This window comes from Chelonia mydas, chromosome 6 (assembly GCF_015237465.2).
Source record: "Chelonia mydas isolate rCheMyd1 chromosome 6, rCheMyd1.pri.v2, whole genome shotgun sequence".
Classification (NCBI taxonomy): Eukaryota; Metazoa; Chordata; order Testudines; family Cheloniidae; genus Chelonia; species Chelonia mydas.
The window spans coordinates 26,228,812-26,251,227 of NC_051246.2; the positions used below are offsets into that span (position 1 = coordinate 26,228,812).

General features: G+C 42.0%; 1 protein-coding gene across 1 annotated transcript in view; it reads left to right on the forward strand.

The window, feature by feature from the left end:
• Nucleotides 1–22,416, forward strand: part of MUC2 (mucin 2, oligomeric mucus/gel-forming) — a 71,284-nt gene that overhangs the window by 20,230 nt on the left and 28,638 nt on the right. Inside the window, 14 exon segments of the mRNA XM_037901422.2 lie at nt 2,780–2,944; nt 4,066–4,160; nt 5,115–5,241; nt 6,088–6,343; nt 7,397–7,449; nt 7,720–7,870; nt 8,389–8,481; nt 9,058–9,196; nt 9,747–9,854; nt 10,117–10,296; nt 12,054–12,293; nt 14,348–14,504; nt 15,691–15,819; nt 16,505–16,655. Coding sequence (XP_037757350.1) covers nt 2,780–2,944; nt 4,066–4,160; nt 5,115–5,241; nt 6,088–6,343; nt 7,397–7,449; nt 7,720–7,870; nt 8,389–8,481; nt 9,058–9,196; nt 9,747–9,854; nt 10,117–10,296; nt 12,054–12,293; nt 14,348–14,504; nt 15,691–15,819; nt 16,505–16,655 — 2,044 coding nt within the window.

Below are 22,416 nucleotides of genomic sequence, written 5' to 3' on the forward strand. Positions count from 1 at the left end.
GCTTTCCTTGCTTATCTCTCTCTTCTTCCACTCCCTATATGCTTTCTGCTTTTTCTTAATCACCTCTCTGAGATGCTTGCTCATCCAGCTTGGTCTACAACTCCTGCCTATGAATTTTTTCCCCTTACTTGGGATGCAGGCTTCTGATGGCTTCTGCAGCTTTGATTTAAAATAATCCCAGGCCTCCTCTACCTCTAGATCCATAAATTCTTCAGTCCAATCCACTTCCCTAACTAATTTCCTTAATTTTTGAAAGTCAGCCCTTTTGAAATCAAAAACCCTAGCTGCAGATTTATTTTTATTAATCCTTCTGTTCAGTTTGAACTGAATTAGCTCATGATCACGTGAGCCAAGATTATCTCCTACAACCATTTCTTCTATGAGGTCCTCACTACTCACCAAAACCAAATCTAAAATGGCATCCCCTCTAGTCGGTTCAGCAACTACTTGCTGAAGGAATCCATCAGCTATCGCATCTAGGAAAATCTGAGCCCTATTATTATTACTAGCACTCGTCCTCCAGTTTATATCTGGGAAGTTAAAGTCTCCCATGATCACACAGTTTCCATTAGTATTTACTTTATTAAAAACATTAAAAAGGGCTCTATCCATATCCAAATTAGATCCCGGCGGTCTATAGCACACCCCAAGCACTATCACAGGGGAGGCTCTAATAGTTTTCTCCCCCAATTTAATTTTTGCCCAGACGGACTCAGTCATATCCATTTCATCGCTTCTTATTTCTTTACATTCTATCTCATCATTGATATACAGTGCTACTCCATCACCTTTACCTTTATTTCGGTCTTTCCTAAACAGCACATACCCTTCAATAGCTGTAGTCCAGTCATGACTACTATTCCACCATGTTTCTGTTATCCCTATAATATCTGGTTTCACTTCCTGCACCAGTAGCTCTAGTTCCTCCATTTTGTTACCTAGGCTCCTCGCATTAGTGTACAAACATCTTCATTTTTGCTGTTTGGCCTCACTCACATTCTGTACCCTATTAAGCACGGTCATTTTACTACCATTATAACCTATTAGACTTGTATCTACACTGCCCTTCCTCCTACCCACGGCTGTATCCACTCTTACTTCATTTTCTTTCCTCTCAATGCTAAATTCTGGCGTGGAGATTACCTGGACATCTCCCAACCATCTCCCCCTAATTCCTAGTTTAAAGCTCTCTTAATCAGTTGTGCCAGCCTCCATCCTAGAAGTCTATTTTCTTCCCTACTCAGATGAAGTCCATCCTGAGAGAAGTGTCCTCTATCCATGAATGCCTCCCAGTGGCCATACATCCCAAAGCCCTCCTTATAGCACCACTGCCTGAGCCATCTGTTGATAGTCATAACCTTGTCACACCTTTGTTGCCCTTCTCTAGGAACAGGCAGAATCCCACTAAAGATCACCTGAGCCTCAATTTCCTTAAGCGTCTTCCGCAGCCTAGCATAGTCTCCCTTAATACTTTCCAGCGAGAATCTAGCCGTATCATTTGTTCCCACATGAAGGATAATTAGGGGATTCTTTCCCGCTCCCTTTAGAATCCTTTTCAAACTCAGGTCTACATCCCGTATCTTAGCACCTGGAACACAGCACACCCTCCTATTCTCTGGATCAGCTCTGGTTACAGGCCTATCTATTCTTCTCAGTAAAGAGTCCCCAATCACATAGACCTGTCTTTTCCTAGTGACGGTGCTATTCTCCAGTCTATCCCCTGTTCCCTCTGGCTGCAAGTTCTTTCCATTCCTATTCTCCCTTGTAATCCTCTTTAACCCGTCCTGTATCCTCCTGGGGCTCATATTTGGTGTAATCTCCATTAACTCTTCCCCTTTTCCTATAGGACTAGCCGCTCTTCTCTTCTTTCTTGCCCTTCCACCTTCAGTGACTACCTGCTGAGCCCTTTCTTCATTTTCCAACTCTGCATACCTATTCTTAAGCTCTATTTCTCCTTCACTAGCCCGTCTTTTCCTCTGCCTGGTTCTTTTAGTCACATGCTTCCACTGACCACTTTCCTCACCCAGTCTCCCCTCAGAATTCCCCAGTCCTGCTTCCATCTGCAAGTCTGAGCTTTTCCCTTCAGATACCTCATGTCTTTGCTCCATAATCTGCTCAAACCCCTTCCTAAACTCTACCAGACTTTCCACCTGCATCTCCAAACCTCGGATCTTTTCCTCCATCAACTCTATCAGATGGTACTTCATACAGACAAAACTCTTACCAGGTGCCCCCTCCAGGATCATGTACATACCACAGCTTCCACATCCAGTCATCTTCATTGTGTCTTCCACTATGTGGGTCACTCCCACTGCTACCTCTGTATCTGTCATTGCCTTCCCACCTAAATCCTGTTAATCTGGGAAACACAAACCACACCAAAACACCACCACCCACAGCAAAAAACAAGCACCACAAGACAAACTCCCCTTTCAAACTCTCACTCAAACTCCCCTGTTTACAGCTCTCCTTTGTTCAGTCTAGTTTTAAATTACTTAAGTGGCCAGTCTTGGGAAACTATTCCATAAGAGAATGATAGGGAGAATCCCCCAAAACACCGAACACCAGTTGAAGACCACCTGCCCCAGAACTTGGATTTTTAAAGTGAGACCCCCCAAATGCCTACTTTTGTGATTGCAATTTTAATACTGAGTTGGAGGAGCCCTCTGTTTGATGTTCTGACTGTTAGTCATGTGGTAAATCATCTTTTTCCTCTTTTGTTGCTCTTTTAGAAGAAAAATGAATAATAATTTTTTAAAAACACATTTTTTCTCAACAGGTCTTTGTGGGAATTTCAATGGCATAGAATGTGATGATTTTAAAACAGCTGGTGGGTTGGTAGAAGCTACAGGATCTGCCTTTGCTAACACTTGGAAAGCACAAGCCACCTGTAAAGACCAAGTGGATAATTTGGAAGACCCTTGTGCTCTCAGCTTTGAAAGCGGTAAGAATACTACATTTTCATAGATCCTCTTTCCTCCAAATTCTATATCTCATACACAGTCAAATAGCAGTCTCAGAATAATAATCTTTATTTAGAAGGCTGACAAGTTAATAATGTGTGTGTTTGTCTGATGTACTGTGGGCTTGCACATGCCAGCTAACAGGTACTTCTCCTTTGGAGTAATTGATTGTCCTATGGTTAAGGCATGCAACTGGGCTGCGGAAGACCCAAGGTCAAGTCCTTGCTGTGCCTGGTTCAGATGGTAATAAATACAAAATAAGGCTGTTATTTCAAAATTCCATTAATCATTTATGGGACCCTGGAGAATTTACGTGATAATGTGTCAGATTCTTAATCTGAGGGTCCAGTGTTCAGCTTTCTGTTCAGGCAGTAGGTTTTGATCCAATGGCTGGAAGTTGAAGCTAGACAAATTCATACTGAAAATAAGAATACTTTTTTAACAGTAAGAGTAATTAACCATTGGAACAATTTACCAAGGCTCCTGGTAGATTCTCTATCACTGACAATTTTAAAAGCAATATTGGATGCTTTTCTAAAAGCTCTGCTCTAGGAATTATTTTGGGGACATTTTATGGTCTGTGTTATACAGGAGGTCAGATTAGATTATCATAATGGCCTCTTCTGGCCTTTGAATCTGTGACTCTATAAAAGAGATGAACAGTTCAGAGGGAAATTGCAGGGGCAACCCGGTGTTGAAAGACATAGAAGAAAAGTCGTTAATATATTAAAATATCTGTCTGGAGTAGTGGTGCACCTTTCTTAGCATTATTGCTTCTTTTTATGTTCAGCTTGGATTTGTGATCCTCTGATCATGGGTTCTCAAACAATTGGAGGCTAGAGGAAGACAATCCTGTGCAGGCAGACTACATTAATAGGATATGATTTCCACTTTGTGTTTGCCATTAGATATTTGAGTCACAGACTGTGGGCCAAATTTATAGTGGTTCTGTGCGATCTCTCCACTCCCAGAAAAGTTTAGGGTTCTCATTTTTATCATTTTGTTGCTTGGGTCAGATTATTTTGCATACTGTAATGTGACAGTATGGTGAAACAGGGTATGATGCAAGGAAAATAATTCATTCTCTCTGCTTTTGTTACAGAAAATTATGCTGAATATTGGTGTTCCTTTCTGAAAAATTCAGAATCTCCTTTTGCCAGATGTCACTCAGCCATTGATCCTGTGGAATATTATAAGGTGTGGATTTTATACTATACTGACACCTTCTGGCATTGGTCTAATACGTGTTTTACCATATACATATGTTCAAGGGTTTATTGTAACTTGGCCATAAAAATTGGTTCAAATTTTGTAATGATTACCTGTCCAATGGCATTGAATGCATCCCTGATCTCCTACAATAGACCTTCTCATAGAATGCTAATTTAGAAGATGGAAATCATTGTGCTTTTCTGGGGGGTGGAGCTTGTGTGTGGTGAAAGGGCACTCATTTTCATAGGAGAATTCAAGAGAGGCAGGAATACTGAGCCATGACAGTCAGATGTTAAGCCAGCCCTTAACCATTCATCTATTTTGTGGTTTAATAAAGAATAAATTGAGTTTACTTGATCCAGAGATAAACAACAACACATTTATGTGTCATTTTATTCCTGGTCTGTTTCCCTCTGTTTTCAGTTCTGTTGAGGAGGGATAAACAAACCAATCTGGGGAGAAAAGAAAGAACCCCCTCACTTTTACAATTCAGTCTGAGCTGAACATTTGTGAAGATCTTAACCTATTCAGCTAATTTATTTGCTTTTATTATTTTTAATTTCTGTGGGCTTGCACATTTCCGAGTTGTGACTGATCAGGAATTAAAAGTATCAAAGTTCCCTTAAAAAAGGCTGCTGTGAGGAAGCTGGCTAAACACTGGACTTTCAAAAGGTTTGGCTGTTCAGATAAGGGCTGGCGAACTATCCACATTTTTCATGCTTAATCAAACACACCCTGAGCCTTTTGGGGTTGGTCCCTCAGCTCTCTGCTCATCTGCTGTTCTCTCTGATTCTGGGAGTGAATGAAAGCCACATGGGAAAGAAGGTACTTGGTGTTCTACAGTTATTGTACTGGAGCCCCAGTTTTCACAGTCTTCCTTTTATGGTTCTAATCCTCCTCCTGCAGGCTTGTTAACAATCTGCTTCTTATTTGTCTCAGAGATGTAAATATGACACCTGCAGCTGTAAGAACAGTGAAGAATGCTTGTGTGGGGCCGTATCCTCTTACGCAAGGGCCTGTGCCTTCAAAGGAATCATGCTCGGGGGCTGGAGACAAACTATCTGCAGTAAGTGGTGACACTGTAATACCCTTGAAACCAGTCATAGGAATGGACGGAGTGCACCTGACTACAGTTACATTAACCTCAGTGTTAAGAGTTTAGAAGTGCCTTGGAGATGCCCAATACAATTTAAGGGGACAGTGTCAAGAATTTTGAATGGTTAAACCCGTATTCTTTAAATGTCCTTCGTTTATAGGACCACTTCATGAACGGGGGAGTAATTATTTTCCCTATCGTCATCTCCTCTACCACTTCACGAACACTGATCTGTCTTTTCTTTGTCCAGTGGAATATAAGCCGTCATGGCTCTTCCATTTTATTTATTTTCTTGGGTGTGTACCAGCATTATCAATGGTATCATCAACACTGGGAACTGGGCTTTGGTAAACTGCGCTTCTGTTGGAGGGTTATAGGGCTATGAAGCAACAGAGAAAAAGATATTATTATTAGAAAGCAAATTCCAATAGCAAAAGATCCGTTAACTAAAGGGAAAAGGAAAAGAAACAACGCTACGTGTATTTAATGGATCTTTTCATTGCTTCCTCTATATACTCAACTCCCATTTATAATAAAAGAAATTATGCCTGTTCGTTAAAGGAAGAATATACCCTTTAGAGTAGAAATAGTATTACCTCCTAGGTGGTAATTTGAAAGGTAGGACAAAGTGAAGGCAACACTATTTATTAATTGCCATAATTTATTCTATAATACAATGGGAGGGAGTCCCTTCATTTTTACTATTACATACTGCCTGGGCAGAGATCAGAAAGAAAGATTTAAATTCTATAATGCCCAGTCAGAGTTTTTTTATTTGCCAGTATAGCAACCATTGGTCTTTTCCCCCCTCTCCAGACAAAGAAGTGTCCTCTTGCCCAGCATCCCAGGTCTTTCGTTACAATCTGACCACATGTCAACATACCTGTCGCTCCCTTGCTGATGGCGAAAAGCACTGCTTGGAGGGCTTCATTCCCATTGATGGCTGTGGCTGCCCTGATAACACCTATATGAATGAGAAGGGTAACTGTGTGCCCATCTCCCATTGTACATGCTACTATAAAGGGTCATACCTGGAACCTGGGGATGTCATCGTGAAACAAGAAGAACGCTGGTAGGTTATCTTATGGCTTGTTATTTGTGGATTGTGGAGGTGAAAGCCCCCACTTCTTATCTTTGCTTATATATTGATATCTATGGTGATACCATGCAGATAAAAGGTATATATTACCTGCCACCACCGTAGCAGAACAAAACGTCATACTGCTGTGAGTTAACTTATTAATAGGTATGGCATATCTCTTTATTTATGAGGTGTGTGGTGGCCTCTTGTGGTAACCCTGGACCTGATCCTGCACCACTTAAGCCAATGGGAGTTTTGCTAGGCAATGGGGGAAAAAAGCTACATGAGCAATTAGCAGGTTTCTCACTGAAAACAGATTATTCCATTTCACTTTGCATTGTAACAGTTACTAATTGATACCCATTTAATCAAGATGATGGAGTTCCAAAACCAACATGCAGGCTCCCAGAAGCAATAGTCTTTTGCATGAACTCTAGTGACTCATGCTGTGAATGGTAAAATATTTCCTTGCCTTTCAAGGAGGAGAGAACTAGGAGATAAGAGTACAAGCCAATGAGGTTATTGCATTTGACTGGAATTGGCATAAAATGGTGATATGTATTTTCATGTATTTATTGGAGGCTAAGGACATGCTCTGAAAGGGTATGACTATGTATTCCCTTGATTGCTAAAAAGTACAATTTTGAGGATTTGCAGGATAATTTGTGGCCATTCTTTGAAAATCATGAATTTACCATCTGTTTATAATGTAACATTCAAAAGTTCTGCAAAACTTTTCCCCAGCTCACTGTGAAATCTCTATTGAAATCATGTGGGACTTCTTCCCCAAGGCGCATATTTCACAAAGGCCACTACTAAATATTATTCCACTAATAGATTATTATTAATGGGTCCATTATTACTTTATCACCTAAGAACATACCACAGCAATAGGGAATTTTTGACGGTCCAAAAGAATAATTGTCTGGCAGAAGTAATAATCTCATTTGTTCATTTATGCCTCTGCAAATTGTTCTCAGATGTTTATCATTTGAAAACATTAGGCTTACGTTCTATGAATTTCTATCTTCTCACCCTTTGTAGTATTTGCCGAAATGCAGTTCTCCATTGCACTCCAGTGAAGATAATAAATGACAGTAAGTGAAATGCTTTAGAGAGAAATATCTCAGTTTCTCATTTGAATTCTTCACTTGTTTCTTTTTCCCTTCTGTGAAACAATCACCACCTTTCACTTTGCTTTTGGCCAAGGATTTTACCTTGTATTAGAAACGATGTTTATTTACATTTATTATTTTTAACGGGTACATACTGCTGTTTCTGTCTCAGTATCGAATACCTCCCTATTTCTTTTCTGTTCCCTTGATCTTCAAAGTTCACCCATCTAACATGGTATCTTTGTTTTACAGCGTGTCTATCCCCCAAGATTCACTTTGATTGCAGCAGCGTCAAGTCTTGGTCTTCACAAACCCCTCTGCAGCTAAGCTGTCATACACTGGATACTGACTATGTACGTTTTCATTTTACCTCTGACTATGGCATGGCTTCTTCTTTCCCCTAGTCCCTAAATGAAGCAGTGCAAATCTGACTAACATGATCTTTTAGTCTTTTCTCTCTTCTTTCCTTTTATTTCCATCCTTTCTTTTCTTTCATCATTTTTGTTCTAGTTCTCCACTACTTTTTGCCATCCTTTCTCTTTTCACTGATTTGTCTTCTCTTTTCTCAGTAGGAAAATCATGGGTTGGATGGATAGACATTTTGTTCACAATGCAGCACAGTAGTTTTCTGTGTAGAACAAAAGTAAGATAGTCTGAACTTAATATCTCTGTAAAATATGAAGGAAATTCTCAGGCACTCAGATACTAGAGAGATGAGACCAATAGAATTAAATAAATAAAAATGGCTGAGTTATAAACCAGGGAATGAAGCACATGGGATGAATGTTTGTAGAAGAAGTGGGATAACAGAGAAGTCGTGTTTTCTTATACAACAATATAATTTTTGTCTTATCTTCTTTAGTTCCAGACAGAGTGTGTCTCAGGATGCATGTGTCCTCATGGACTGATTGATGATGGCAGAGGGGGCTGTGTCAAGGAGAAGGACTGTCCATGTATTCATAACAAGGAGTTTTATTCTCCTGGAGAGGACGTAAAAGTGGGCTGCAACAAATGGTAAGATGCTGTAAAGGTCTCTTCTTTCCTTTTGATGTATGTTTCTTGTAGTAAATGAATAGTAATGAAATGGTTTAAATACCACTGTGATGAGCAGGATATAGGTATACAAGCCTTGATTCTCAGCTCCACTCTGGTTTCTTTGTGATCTCGGATGACTCCCTTTGTGTAAATTTAGGTAATACTACAAACATTAAGGTAATTATCTCTGTTTATCTCAGGCAAAACTGACAAGTTTTTAGGGTGATCGCTGTAACTGAGCTCAGAATCCGTCTCTCTGCCAAGGGCATCTCTGATTGGGCAGTAGTGTAATTTTTGGGTAGTGTTGATGCGGGAACAAAAAAGGAAGCTGTGCAGAGCTAACAACCATGCTGTAAATTTGTCAGTGGGCCCATTCCATGTGGGGACTGTTGATGAGATGGTGTCTTATAATACCCTGTAACATAATATTATGCATGTGATGGATTCCTTGTGTCAGCCAGCTATGTGATTTATCCTGCAGCTTCCAAAGCAGCATACATCAGCATTCCAACTTCACTTTTCAGATTTCATCCAACTCTTTTATTCTTTCCCTAGTACCTGCCGAAAAGGAAGATGGACCTGCACCAATCGTGTGTGCTATGGGACTTGTACTGTATATGGAAGTGGCCATTATATCAGCTTTGATGGAAAATACTATGACTTTGATGGACACTGTGAATATGTGGCTGCCCAGGTAATGTCCAATGGGAGCAGTGAGCAGACAAAACTTCTAAAACGAATGAAAAGTTCTACAACAACATAGCTATCAGTTTGGTTCTTGGACCACCTCTCTTAGACCCTTTTTCTTTAAGATCACTGTTTCTGTGGCGACTGCAACTTCTGCCAAGTTAAATTCCATATTTGCAACAAATCCCAGCTGTGCAAGGAAATTAATGGCACTTGAGTGAACATTTCTTCTGCTGATGTTGTTTGCAGATTGTACACAACTGGGCTAGCTCGACAATGAAAGTTGTCAGCTCAATGCTACTCCAAAACAAGTGGCTGATTCTGAAATTGGAAAACAAATATCATCCATATATTTAGGGACATAAACTATTGTTTAATTCAATTGTCCCACTTCTTTCCCAGTATTTGGTAAACATAGAGTTAAATGGCACGCAGGGGTGTGTGTGTGTGTGTGTGTAATGGAATTTGAAGAATAAATTTAAATTATTTTAGATTGAAATCAAAATAAATAATATGGTTCCTTTCATTAACTTGTTTCTTTTTTCCACTCTCAACAGGATTATTGTGGCGAGGATGCCAGGGGTTCGCTTAGTATCGTCACAGTGAATGTTCCATGTGGAACCACCGGAGTCACTTGCTCAAAGGCTATTAAAATATTTCTAGGGGTGAGTGGTGGCTGTGGATGGGTTCAGCCCTAGAATGCAGCTGATCAAAACTGCCCTTTGCTTGTAGTCATGTGCCTTGAAACTGAAAGTTGGCATAGCTCCATTAAAGTGAATGGAACTATGGTGATTTCCACTTGCTAAGGATTTAGGCTGTGGTTTGGCAGTCTTAGCTTCACGATGAAGTCCATCAGCATCATCATTCCAAGAGCTTGCCTCACTATAAAGCCAGTGCCGTTATATCCCTTCTCTTTCTGTCCTTCAGAAAACCGAACTGAAGTTGGAGGAGAAGCAGTATCTAGAAATTCAGCGAGATGTTGGCGACCATGTACGATATTGGAATCGTACAGTGGGGCTCTATCTTGTTATTGAGGCCAGCAATGGCATGATGCTCATCTGGGATAAGAAGACTACTATTTTCATAAAGCTGACTCCTAATTATAAGGTGAGCAACTCCAGTCCTTTTTTCTAAAATATTAGGGAATCTGCTGATATGGTCATGAATAGTTGAATGCAGGTAAATATGGATGATGTTTTATTGTTACTCTTAATAGTGTCCCTAAATCTTGTTTATGTTGATGATTCATATATATCTCGCATTATCCATGATGGCGGGTGCCATTGTCTGTTGCTTCTTATGGTATGATCCAGTGCAACAGTACCAGTGGGTGTATTGTGTACTATTGCAATATGGATGAGCAGTCCCCTGTGGTTTTCCAGTAGTTGTAAACATTAATGCTCTAATACAAATCCCACTGAAGTTCAGTAAAATATTCTTGTTGACTTTTATGAGTTTTTGGATCAGGCCCCAAAAGAATAAACTCTTGGGACCCCAGACATAATTTTTCTCATCATTATAGACCAAAACTTTGCTCTATATTGTAAAGTAAGGGAAAAACAGAACAGAGGCCCTATTTTCCAGACAGTGAGCTATATTGCTAGGCTTGAGCTCTCAAGCAGTGGTAGAGGCCAACTTATATTTGGAGGCATTTCACTATTAAATCACAAGTTATTCATTATATATAATAGTATAGTGTACGTGTGTATTTTATATATGTATGACCCTTAGTACCAAAGAAATGGCTAAAACATTGTAATTCCCCAATAGAAGACAGAACAAAAATTCACAAGATTGCCACAGAATAACTCCAGCTCTCAAATAATAATGCAACGTATTTTACCTTGGGGAAATGCAGTCGTGGTTCAAGTAGTGCAAAGTGTGGCAACATCTCACAGCCTCTGTGTAAGGGACCTGTCTGAAAAGAAACTAAAAGTTCTTTATTGATGAAACGCTTCCAACCCAGACATCTTCCCTTATAAAGCATTTCACTTATTTAGCAAGAGACTCAAGCAGCCCTTTGTAGTGTTGGGGGCTGTGCATACATTTTAGGACCCCACACTTGTGTCCATTTATGACAAGGCTTAGTTTGTTTTCCTAAGAGGGTACATGTTTTCATGACACTTTGCTGGAAACCTTGAAATAGCTTGAGTAGGGTTAAAAAAATGGAGGGAGAAGAAAAAGAGAGGCAAAAGATTCCTAGTTTTTATTGCAAACACATCCTTGACTAGAAGGATGCCAGCCAATCAAAACCCACTGAAGCCACTGTACTGGCTTTTAAGTTTTATTCAAGGATGCTTTATTTCTTCCTTATTCCATCTTACTCTTTGCAAATGATGGAAATCTGCCTTAAAGATGATCAGCCAACTCTTCACAGTTAACATTTAATAGACTTAGGGCTAAATTTGCAGTGCATTGTGTAAGGGAAAATGTAGTCATGTGACTCCTATTTATATTAATAGGAATCATGCAGCTAAGTTGCTGCATACCACAATACACTGTAAAGAGATGGCTTGTTGTCAGGTGAGAGAAGTGTAGCCACTGTTTGGATCCCTATAAATTGAATGGGAGGCTGCAAAGAAATATAGATATAGTTACTAGATACTGTATGTAGCAGAAAGGGAAGACACAGGTTCTTTTCCTGGGCTATCGGTAGCTTGCTAACCAGGGAGATAAACACACAAAAATAAGTTTAACTTATACACATGATTTTGACGTAAAGATGAAAATAAGTAAGATACAGAGAGAAATTGTTCCCTCACTTTGTATCTTTGTTTTGGTTCTAACTCTATTGGTGCTCACTTACTGGGCAAACTGAAAATCTGATGACATGTTCTGAAATCAAACAACTTTTGCTTTTTCAGGGCAAAATTTGTGGTTTGTGTGGCAACTTTGATGACAAGTCCAACAATGACTTCACAACAAGGAGCGGGCTGCTGGTGACCAATCCTCTGGAGTTTGGTAATTCTTGGAAACTGTCTGGCTCCTGCCCTGATGTGGTGGAAGAGATCCTGCCCTGCAATCTGAAACCTCACCGCAAGTCCTGGGCAGAGAAGGAGTGCAGCATCATCCGGAGTGATGTCTTTAAAGTTTGTCATGCCAAGGTTAGTAGAGAGGGCAGTGGCTACTACCTACAAGTGAACCTCTGTGCAAGAAGACGGAGGAAGGCTGAATTTGCACAGCTGAGTGAGGGAACAGGGAATCATAGTAGCCTCAGAAGTTAGAAACTGGAAAGTTTCTCAGTAAGGATCTCAATAAGTTTGAGATCATCAGGTTCATCCTCCTGATAAGAAGAGGTACTACACTAGCAAGTTAGATGTTCAGGCATCCGCTATTCCTTGGGATAGTCAAACCAGGGATTTGGTATGTTTTCATAGATTGGACTGAAGCATCCATTTGTTCTAGTTTGGGAGAAATTCCCTGCCGTGGTATTGTTTGTGAGCCACACAGAAGTAACACTCTGTTTACATATAGAATGGAGGTTCTTTTCTAGTGTGCAGACTGGGATCACTATACAGTATGTCACTGGGTTTTTATGGATCCTCCCCCTCTCCAATCGCAGACGGTGGTTCTGACTGTGGACAGACTTTAGATGTTTCCATCTGTTGCATTGCATTCTCCTTGTTTTAAGTGATAATTGGTATCAATCAGCTCATAGTTTAAGCATGCTTACATCACCCTATCTCATACTAAAATGCATCCAAATCATAATAACAAAACACAGTGTTATAGGCTCAAGGTATACATAGTGTTATGTAATTTATCTAAGCCATGACCCTCAATTGAAGTGTAATAATAATTTAATAATAATAATAGTTTGCACTTAACAGAGTTTTTCAAAGTGCTTTACACACATTTTAAGTATAGGAAGAAGCACAAAGAGTTGTGATTTCTGGTGTTCTAGCATATGCTTTTATGCCCTTTTCAGTGGGGGCATAAAACCCAGTCTGGGTTCTCCCTCTGATCATCCAAAGTGGAAAAAAAGCATTTGCTAATGTATGACAGGATGCACCAACACTAGGCAGGTATAGAACTGTCTCTGCTTCTTCTCTGTTACCAGATGGTATGTCTGGCAGATGTACACCACCTGGCTGGTTAACTAACTGAAGAGAAAATTTCATTAACTTCAATCAAATTTTCTTTTAGATCAGCAGTAGTATCAGCAGCCATAAAGTACAGTAGATTGGAGAAGGTGATACAGTTAGCAGATTAATTCACTTTAAAGAAGAAGAAGAAAAGAACCTGAGTGAGGTACTTATGGCACCCTGAAGAGTGTCCAAGTTAGATGCTTGTAAAAGGAGGCTAATTTAAGTGCAGGGATTTTTTTTTGAAAGCTGAAGTATACTATCCTAATAGCAGATAGGTTTAGAAGGGAGGCTTAACAAAATTGTTTTCAGAATGTGGTTATGGTTAGAAGAGCAGTTGTAAAAATGACCTCAAATTGTCTTATTTTTATTCTCCATCAGCAACTTCCCTGTCCAAATAGGTTTCAGAGTAGCAGCCGTGTTAGTCTGTATTCGCAAAAAGAAAAGGAGTACAAGTGGCACCTTAGAGACTAACCAATTTATTTGAGCATAAGCTTTCGTGAGCTACAGCTCACTTCATCCGATGAAGTGAGCTGTAGCTCACGAAAGCTTATGCTCAAATAAATTGGTTAGTCTCTAAGGTGCCACTAGTACTCCTTTTCTTCCTGTCCAAATAGTTCAGTTTGCCAGTCAAACCACATTTTTTCTAATCACCAGTTTTGTAAATTCAATAAAGTGTTTCTTTCTACTTTGTGCATCATATTTATTGATAAAGAGTCTGGATTCAGAACTCAGCTGATAATTGTGTTGATAATGCAGGACACAGAATAGAATAAAATTTTGCTTTGACATTGGTACAGTGGTCCTGTGCTGGGAGTAATAATTTTTTTGTCATTAAACTAAAATGATGCCCATCAGAAGATATGGTCAATGCACAAGACACTTCTTTTAGTTACCTTTTTCCCCATAACCACATTAGAAGAAATTAAGATAATGTAATGGAAATTAACCTAGCTCAGATCTGCTACCTGACAGACAGTAAGCAACTTCTGGTCTAAAGGATTTCCATCTGAGATTCCAAATTGGAAACAGAGCTCTGGTGTTAACAGCTGCCCCATGTGTTTCCCCCACAGGTGGACCCAGCTCCGTTCTATGACAATTGTGTTCATGATGCCTGCTCCTGTGACAGTGGTGGAGACTGTGAGTGCTTCTGTTCCGCAGTTGCTGCTTATGCCCAAGAGTGCATTAAGGCTGAAGCTTGTGTCTTCTGGAGAACTCCTGATATATGCCGTGAGTAACCTTCAGATATTCCCCACTGAGTACAACTGGACCTATCAGAATGATATCACAAAGTTTTAATCACTGCAGCAGTGTGTTGACACAGGATTGTATGCTATGGCACACAGTGGAAAGGGTTCATCATCTCAGTATAAGCAGCTGCCCATTATTGTAACAATGAGTTCAGTGTATTTAAATTGTCACTATGGGTTGACCCTTAAATGACATTTCAAATGATCCTTCCCATTCTGTGTGCCAACTGGTGGACTGACCTTCCCAGCATATTTATCTAGTTGGCAAAATCTCCCACCCAGAATTGTTACTAGTATTTTTTTTACATTTTGCGTATAGCACCGTCACCTGTGACTGGTCCCCCTAGGCCAAACTGTGTTTAAGTTATACTCATAAAATCCCACTGACTTCATTTTAGGCTGTTGTATGTGCCTCTTGCATATAGCTACTGACACCAAAAGTCAAGTTGGGATGGTGATCATACTAAATGAGTTACGGGTAACACTTCCACCGATCCAACCAGTAGGAGCAGTAACTAAGCTTTTCACAGTGTGGACTTGTTCTTACACACAGTGCATCACTTCTCAACTCAGAAATCTTGCAAATTTTATTCTGCAGCCATGTGGCAATTCACACTAGTTCATAGGCCACATGGTTTGAGGAATTTGGTTTTGAATGTGTTAAGCTTTCCCCCATTCACATCTTGTTATGCACCCATAAACAAGGTTCAGGTTTGAAGAGTTTGTGCATGTCCATGTGGGTTTACTGGAGGAACACCATGTAACTACTCCATATGATATATCTGGGTGAAACTGATTTCAGCCAATACACACCATCAGCCCTAAGAGTTTGCAGATGTCCAGAGAAGTAAAAAAAAATAAAAATAAAAAAAAAATCACAACACTTCAACAGACAGCTTGAATTCAAAATTGATTCTGAGCAGTTGTGTGATTTCAATCAAACATTTGTTTCCTGCAACAGTGGTGTTAAATGTGAAGGTGCTGAAACCAAGAGTTTCATGTGTTCTGTATTCAGGTTGAGTAGGAAAAAAAATCCAGGTCCCATGTGTCAAGGGAAATATTGCTGCCGGTGCACTGTGTAGGGTCATTTGGCTGGCATGGTTAGAGGTGGGAATGGGATTCTGTTCTGTCGGCTGTTTTTTTGATCAGTTTCTGTTTTCTATCAGCAATATTTTGTGATTACTACAACCCTCGTAATGAGTGTGAATGGCACTACGAGCCCTGTGGCCGTCAAATTCTGACCTGCAGGATCATTAACAATGTCAGCACCAACTTCTCATTGCCATATCTGGAAGGTAAGAAACTCCTAATTGTTTTTGTATGGCATATCACGAAGATTTAGTTGAAATGTTACTTGATGGAGTTGGAGCTATTAGCTAATGAGATCAATTGATTGCCTGGCCATTCCTAAATCTATAATCAGACACAAGCATTTGGTGTGGTGTAACATACTGTTTACTGACATCAATGGGATGATACTCACATGTTAAGCACGTGCCATATTTTCTTGAATTGTAGTATAAGATTGATCCACCATACCCATTGGCCAATACCATTTTAAGAGTACCTCAAGGGGGAGAAAAGATTCTTATTGTGGTAAAGAAAAGTAGAATTTTATTGCTTAATTATTTCTTTTAAACTTTTTATTTATTTTTGCTGTGTCAGCTACACATTGCTGTAACTGAGATACTGCAGCATTTCTGTATCCTTGCAAAAAGAAATAACTGATCATAACTGATCTCAGACATTGCAGTGCTGGTAAATATTGGCCTCTTAATGGATGGCTCAATGGGAAATATTCAGGATTTACAATGAATAACTTACCACTTTTGGAAGTGGTCATCATCCAGGGCCTCATCTAGAATCAGAAGGAGCCTTTTCATACTTCAATGGGCCTTAGATCAGGCCTCCCATGAGAATGTAATCACTAAGTTAACAGTTTTTATTAATATTACAAAATGGACCATTTGTGGTCAATAGGTTGCTACCCCAGATGTCCTGAAGAAAAGCCCATTTTTGATGAAGACCTCAGAAAATGTGTACGTGAAGATCAATGTGGCTGTTATACTGAAAATGGCACTCGTTATGAAAATGGCTCAAAAATACCCACAGAAGACCCTTGTCTGGAATGGTATGTGGAAATACAAAAGTGATGGAGCAATGCATATTTAGACCTTGATTCAGGAAATCATTTAAGTACATGCTTAAATCCCATTGACCTCAATGGGTCTTCAGCACACGCTTAACTGCTGTTGTGAACAGACCATGCTGTCGTGTTCTCCTGAATGAAGGCTGTAATATTACAGATTACCGGCAAGAACCTCGGTGTGAATTGGCCCTTCTCCATATAAATGCTGATTTACCCCAGATGAAGATCTTGCCTTACAAAGATAGTGGGTGAGGGGAACACCATAGTTACAATACAGTTGGATTTCAAAGGAACGCCATCTATTTCTACTCACGTATCTCTCTGTGCATTTTTTTACCTGCAATTGTTAGAAGTAATTCCACAGATTGCTATAACTGGGAGAGACTAGAGAAATGAAAGTACCTATATTTTTTGAACTTATTCACATTGTGAATTTAACAGGACATTGTGTATAGTCATTTTCAATTATTCACTAAAGTCAGTTGCACCTGGTGTTCCTGTATGTCCTTCATATCTGTCTCTGCAACAGCAGAGGAGAGATTTTTTTTTAAATAGGAACATAGAATCATAGAATCATAGAATCATAGAATATCAGGGTTGGAAGGGACCCCAGAAGGTCATCTAGTCCAACCCCCTGCTCAAAGCAGGACCAAGTCCCAGTTAAATCATCCCAGCCAGGGCTTTGTCAAGCCTGACCTTAAAAACCTCTAAGGAAGGAGATTCTACCACCTCCCTAGGTAACACATTCCAGTGTTTCACCACCCTCTTAGTGAAAAAGTTTTTCCTAATATCCAATCTAAACCTCCCCCATTGCAACTTGAGACCATTACTCCTCGTTCTGTCATCTGCTACCATTGAGAACAGTCTAGAGCCATCCTCTTTGGAACCCCCTTTCAGGTAGTTGAAAGCAGCTATCAAATCCCCCCTCATTCTTCTCTTCTGCAGACTAAACAATCCCAGCTTCCTCAGCCTCTCCTCATAAGTCATGTGCTCTAGACCCCTAATCATTTTTGTTGCCCTTCGCTGGACTCTTTCCAATTTATCCACATCCTTCTTGTAGTGTGGGGCCCAAAACTGGACACAGTACTCCAGATGAGGCCTCACCAGTGTCGAATAGAGGGGAACGATCACGTCCCTCGATCTGCTCGCTATGCCCCTACTTATACATCCCAAAATGCCATTGGCCTTCTTGGCAACAAGGGCACATTGCTGACTCATATCCAGCTTCTCGTCCACTGTCACCCCTAGGTCCTTTTCCGCAGAACTGCTGCCTAGCCATTCGGTCCCTAGTCTGTAGCGGTGCATTGGATTCTTCCATCCTAAGTGCAGGACCCTGCACTTATCCTTATTGAACCTCATTAGATTTCTTTTGGCCCAATCCTCCAATTTGTCTAGGTCCTTCTGTATCCTATCCCTCCCCTCCAGCGTATCTACCACTCCTCCCAGTTTAGTATCATCCGCAAATTTGCTGAGAGTGCAATCCACACCATCCTCCAGATCATTTATGAAGATATTGAACAAAACGGGCCCCAGGACCGACCCCTGGGGCACTCCACTTGACACCGGCTGCCAACTAGACATGGAGCCATTGATCACTACCCATTGAGCCCGACAATCTAGCCAGCTTTCTACCCACCTTATAGTGCATTCATCCAGCCCATACTTCCTTAACTTGCTGACAAGAATGCTGTGGGAGACCGTGTCAAAAGCTTTGCTAAAGTCAAGAAACAATACATCCACTGCTTTCCCTTCATCCACAGAACCAGTAATCTCATCATAAAAGGCGATTAGATTAGTCAGGCATGACCTTCCCTTGGTGAATCCATGCTGACTGTTCCTGATCACTTTCCTCTCCTCTAAGTGCTTCAGGATTGATTCTTTGAGGACCTGCTCCATGATTTTTCCAGGGACTGAGGTGAGGCTGACTGGCCTGTAGTTCCCAGGATCCTCCTTCTTCCCTTTTTTAAAGATGGGCACTACATTAGCCTTTTTCCAGTCATCCGGGACTTCCCCCGTTCGCCACGAGTTTTCAAAGATAATGGCCAAGGGCTCTGCAATCACAGCCGCCAATTCCTTCAGCACTCTCGGATGCAATTCGTCCGGCCCCATGGACTTGTGCACGTCCAGCTTTTCTAAATAGTCCCTAACCACCTCTATCTCTACAGAGGGCTGGCCATCTCTTCCCCATTTTGTGATGCCCAGCACAGCAGTCTGGGAGCTGACCTTGTTAGTGAAAACAGAGGCAAAAAAAGCATTGAGTACATTAGCTTTTTCCACATCCTCTGTCACTAGGTTGCCTCCCTCATTCAGTAAGGGGCCCACACTTTCCTTGGCTTTCTTCTTGTTGCCAACATACCTGAAGAAACCCTTCTTGTTACTCTTGACATCTCTTGCTAGCTGCAGCTCCAGGTGCGATTTGGCCCTCCTGATATCTTTCCTACATGCCCGAGCAATATTTTTATACTCTTCCCTGGTCATATGTCCAACCTTCCACTTCTTGTAAGCTTCTTTTTTATGTTTAAGATCCGCTAGGATTTCACCATTAAGCCAAGCTGGTCGCCTGCCATATTTACTATTCTTTCGACTCATCGGGATGGTTTGTCCCTGTAACCTCAACAGGGATTCCTTGAAATACAGCCAGCTCTCTTGGACTCCCTTCCCCTTCATGTTAGTCCCCCAGGGGATCCTGGCCATCTGTTCCCTGAGGGAGTCAAAGTCTGCTTTCCTGAAGTCCAGGGTCCGTATCCTGCTGCTTACCTTTCTTCCCTGCGTCAGGATCCTGAACTCAACCAACTCATGGTCACTGCCTCCCAGATTCCCATCCACTTTTGCTTCCCCCACTAATTCTACCCGGTTTGTGAGCAGCAGGTCAAGAAAAGCGCCCCCCCTAGTTGGCTCCCCTAGCACTTGCACCAGGAAATTGTCCCCTACGCTTTCCAAAAACTTCCTGGATTGTCTATGCACCGCTGTATTGCTCTCCCAGCAGATATCAGGAAAATTAAAGTCACCCATGAGAATCAGGGCATGCGATCTAGTAGCTTCCGTGAGTTGCCGGAAGAAAGCCTCATCCACCTCATCCCCCTGGTCCGGTGGTCTATAGCAGACTCCCACCACGACATCACTCTTGTTGCACACACTTCTAAACTTAATCCAGAGACACTCAGGTTTTTCCACAGTTTCGTACCAGAGCTCTGAGCAGTCATACTGCTCCCTTACATACAGTGCTACTCCCCCACCTTTTCTGCCCTGCCTGTCCTTCCTGAACAGTTTATAACCATCCATGACTGTACTCCAGTCATGTGAGTTATCCCACCAAGTCTCTGTTATTCCAATCACGTCATAGTTCCTTGACATCACCAGGACCTCCAGTTCTCCCTGCTTGTTTCCAAGGCTTTGTGCATTTGTATATAAGCACTTGAGATAACCTGTTGATGGCCCCTCATTCCCAGTATGAGGCAGGAGCCCTCCCCTCACAGACATTTCTGCCTGTGCTTCCTCCCGGTATCCCGCTTTCCCACTTACCTCAGGGCTTTGGTCTCCTTCCCCCGGTGAACCTAGTTTAAAGCCCTCCTCACTAGGTTAGCCAGCCTGCTGGCAAAGATGCTCTTCCCTCTCTTCGTAAGATGGAGCCCGTCTCTGCCCAGCACTCCTCCTTCATGGAACACCATCCCATGGTCAAAGAATCCAAAGCCTTCTCTCCGACACCACCTGCGTAGCCATTCGTTGACTTCCACGATTCGACGGTCCCTACCCAGGCCTTTTCCTTCCACGGGGAGGATGGACGTGAACACCACTTGCGCCTCCAACTCCTTTATCCTTCTTCCCAGAGCCACGTAGTCTGCAGTGATCCGCTCAAGGTCATTCTTGGCAGTATCATTGGTGCCCACGTGGAGAAGCAGGAAGGGGTAGCGATCCGAGGGCTTGATGAGTCTCGGCAGTCTCTCCGTCACATCGCGAATCTTAGCCCCTGGCAAGCAGCAGACTTCTCGGTTTTCCCGGTCAGGGCGGCAGATAGATGACTCAGTCCCCCGGAGGAGAGAGTCCCCGACCACCACCACCCGCCTTCTCCTCTTGGGAGTGGTGGTCGTGGAACCCCCAACCTCAGGACATCGCATCTCATGCCTCCCAACCAGCGGAGTCTCCTTCTGCTTTCTCCCCCCAGACATATCATCTGGTCCACTCTCCGCAATGGTACCTGTGGAGAGAACATGAAAGCGGTTAGTTACCTGTGTCTGTGTTACTGGAACCCGGACATTCCGCTTACCTCTTCTGGAGGTCACATGTTGCCAAGCTTCTTCACTGGCCTCTTGGCTCCTCTGTGCAACCTGCTCTATATCTTTAGAGCTTTGTGCCCCTAGAAGCCTATCCTGAGTTTGGTCCAGAAAATCCTCAGTCTCTCGTATACAACGCAGGGTCGTTACCTGTTGCTCCAGACCTTCAATCTTCTCTTCCAATATGGAGACCAGCTTGCACTTTGTACAGACAAAGTCGCTTCTGTCCTGTGAAAGAAAGACAAACATGGCACATCCAGTGCAGGTCACAACAGCTGAACCCCCCCCCTTCCATATCACCTACCTACTATGAGCTTCCTCAGAGACGTTGGCAAGATGTAAGCCTCACTGGGCTCACTCCAGGCGAACTCCCAGGCAAACTCCTGCTGTGAGCTGCTCTGCTGTCCCCGCTGCTCAGCTGGTTCGCTGCCGCTCAGCTGGTTCCGGAGGCTCTGGCTATTTTTAAACAGCCAGGCTTCCCTGACGCAAACACACAGACACCCTAATGCCCGCCCCCTGCAGGCTAGCAGCCAATCAGACACTCACTCAGGCTCTCTCCCTGCCCTCCCAGCAAACACACTCTCGGATACTTCCTCAGCAAGCAAACACACACACTCGGATACTTACCAGTCCCAGGCAAACTCCTGCTGTGAGCTGCTCTGCTGTCCCCGCTGCTCAGCTGGTTCGCTGCCGCTCAGCTGGTTCGCGAGGCTCTGGCTATTTTTAAACAGCCAGGCTTCCCTGACGCAAACACACAGACACCCTAATGCCCGCCCCCTGCAGGCTAGCAGCCAATCAGACACTCACTCAGGCTCTCTCCCTATCATGCGGCTGTAAAACTTCAAAAATTGACAGGAAAACTCAGGAGCAGATGTAGTGCCTGAAACTATTTTTAACCCATGTTTTGAAATTGACTGCATTTCACGTTGATGAGGGCCCATTAATAAATCCTTTGATAATGGCATTAAATATTACTTTTAAAATGTCATATCTGGAAATTACACTTAGCGCAGCCCTTACACTGTTCTACGTTTTGCCAGATAGAACCAGCTGGGGGATCACTGGAGCACAAATGTCTCTGGCCATGTTCCCTCACACCCTCAGCCCTCCTCAGTATACCCCTGATCAGTAATTTGTCGAGATATAAGGATCTGTGCAGCAGAGATGGAGCAAAATGGTTTAAGGGAGCAGTGGCTGTTAGTCATATTATATTTTCCCTGCTCCTGATGGAGGGTAATTAATTATCTCAAGGAAGAGTGTTTGGAGGAAGGAAAGCCAGTAGTTGTATCGGGAGGAAATAGCAATTGTCAATATTGGAGCAAACAACTGCCAAAGAAATATCCAGTCTCATGAGGTGAAGTTTGAGTGATAAAATTGTTTTTAAGTTTTTAGACTCCTAGCCCCTGCAAATAGTGTGCTATAAATTAATTGCAGGGATTCATGAGAAATTACTGCAGGGGCTGCTGTTGGTT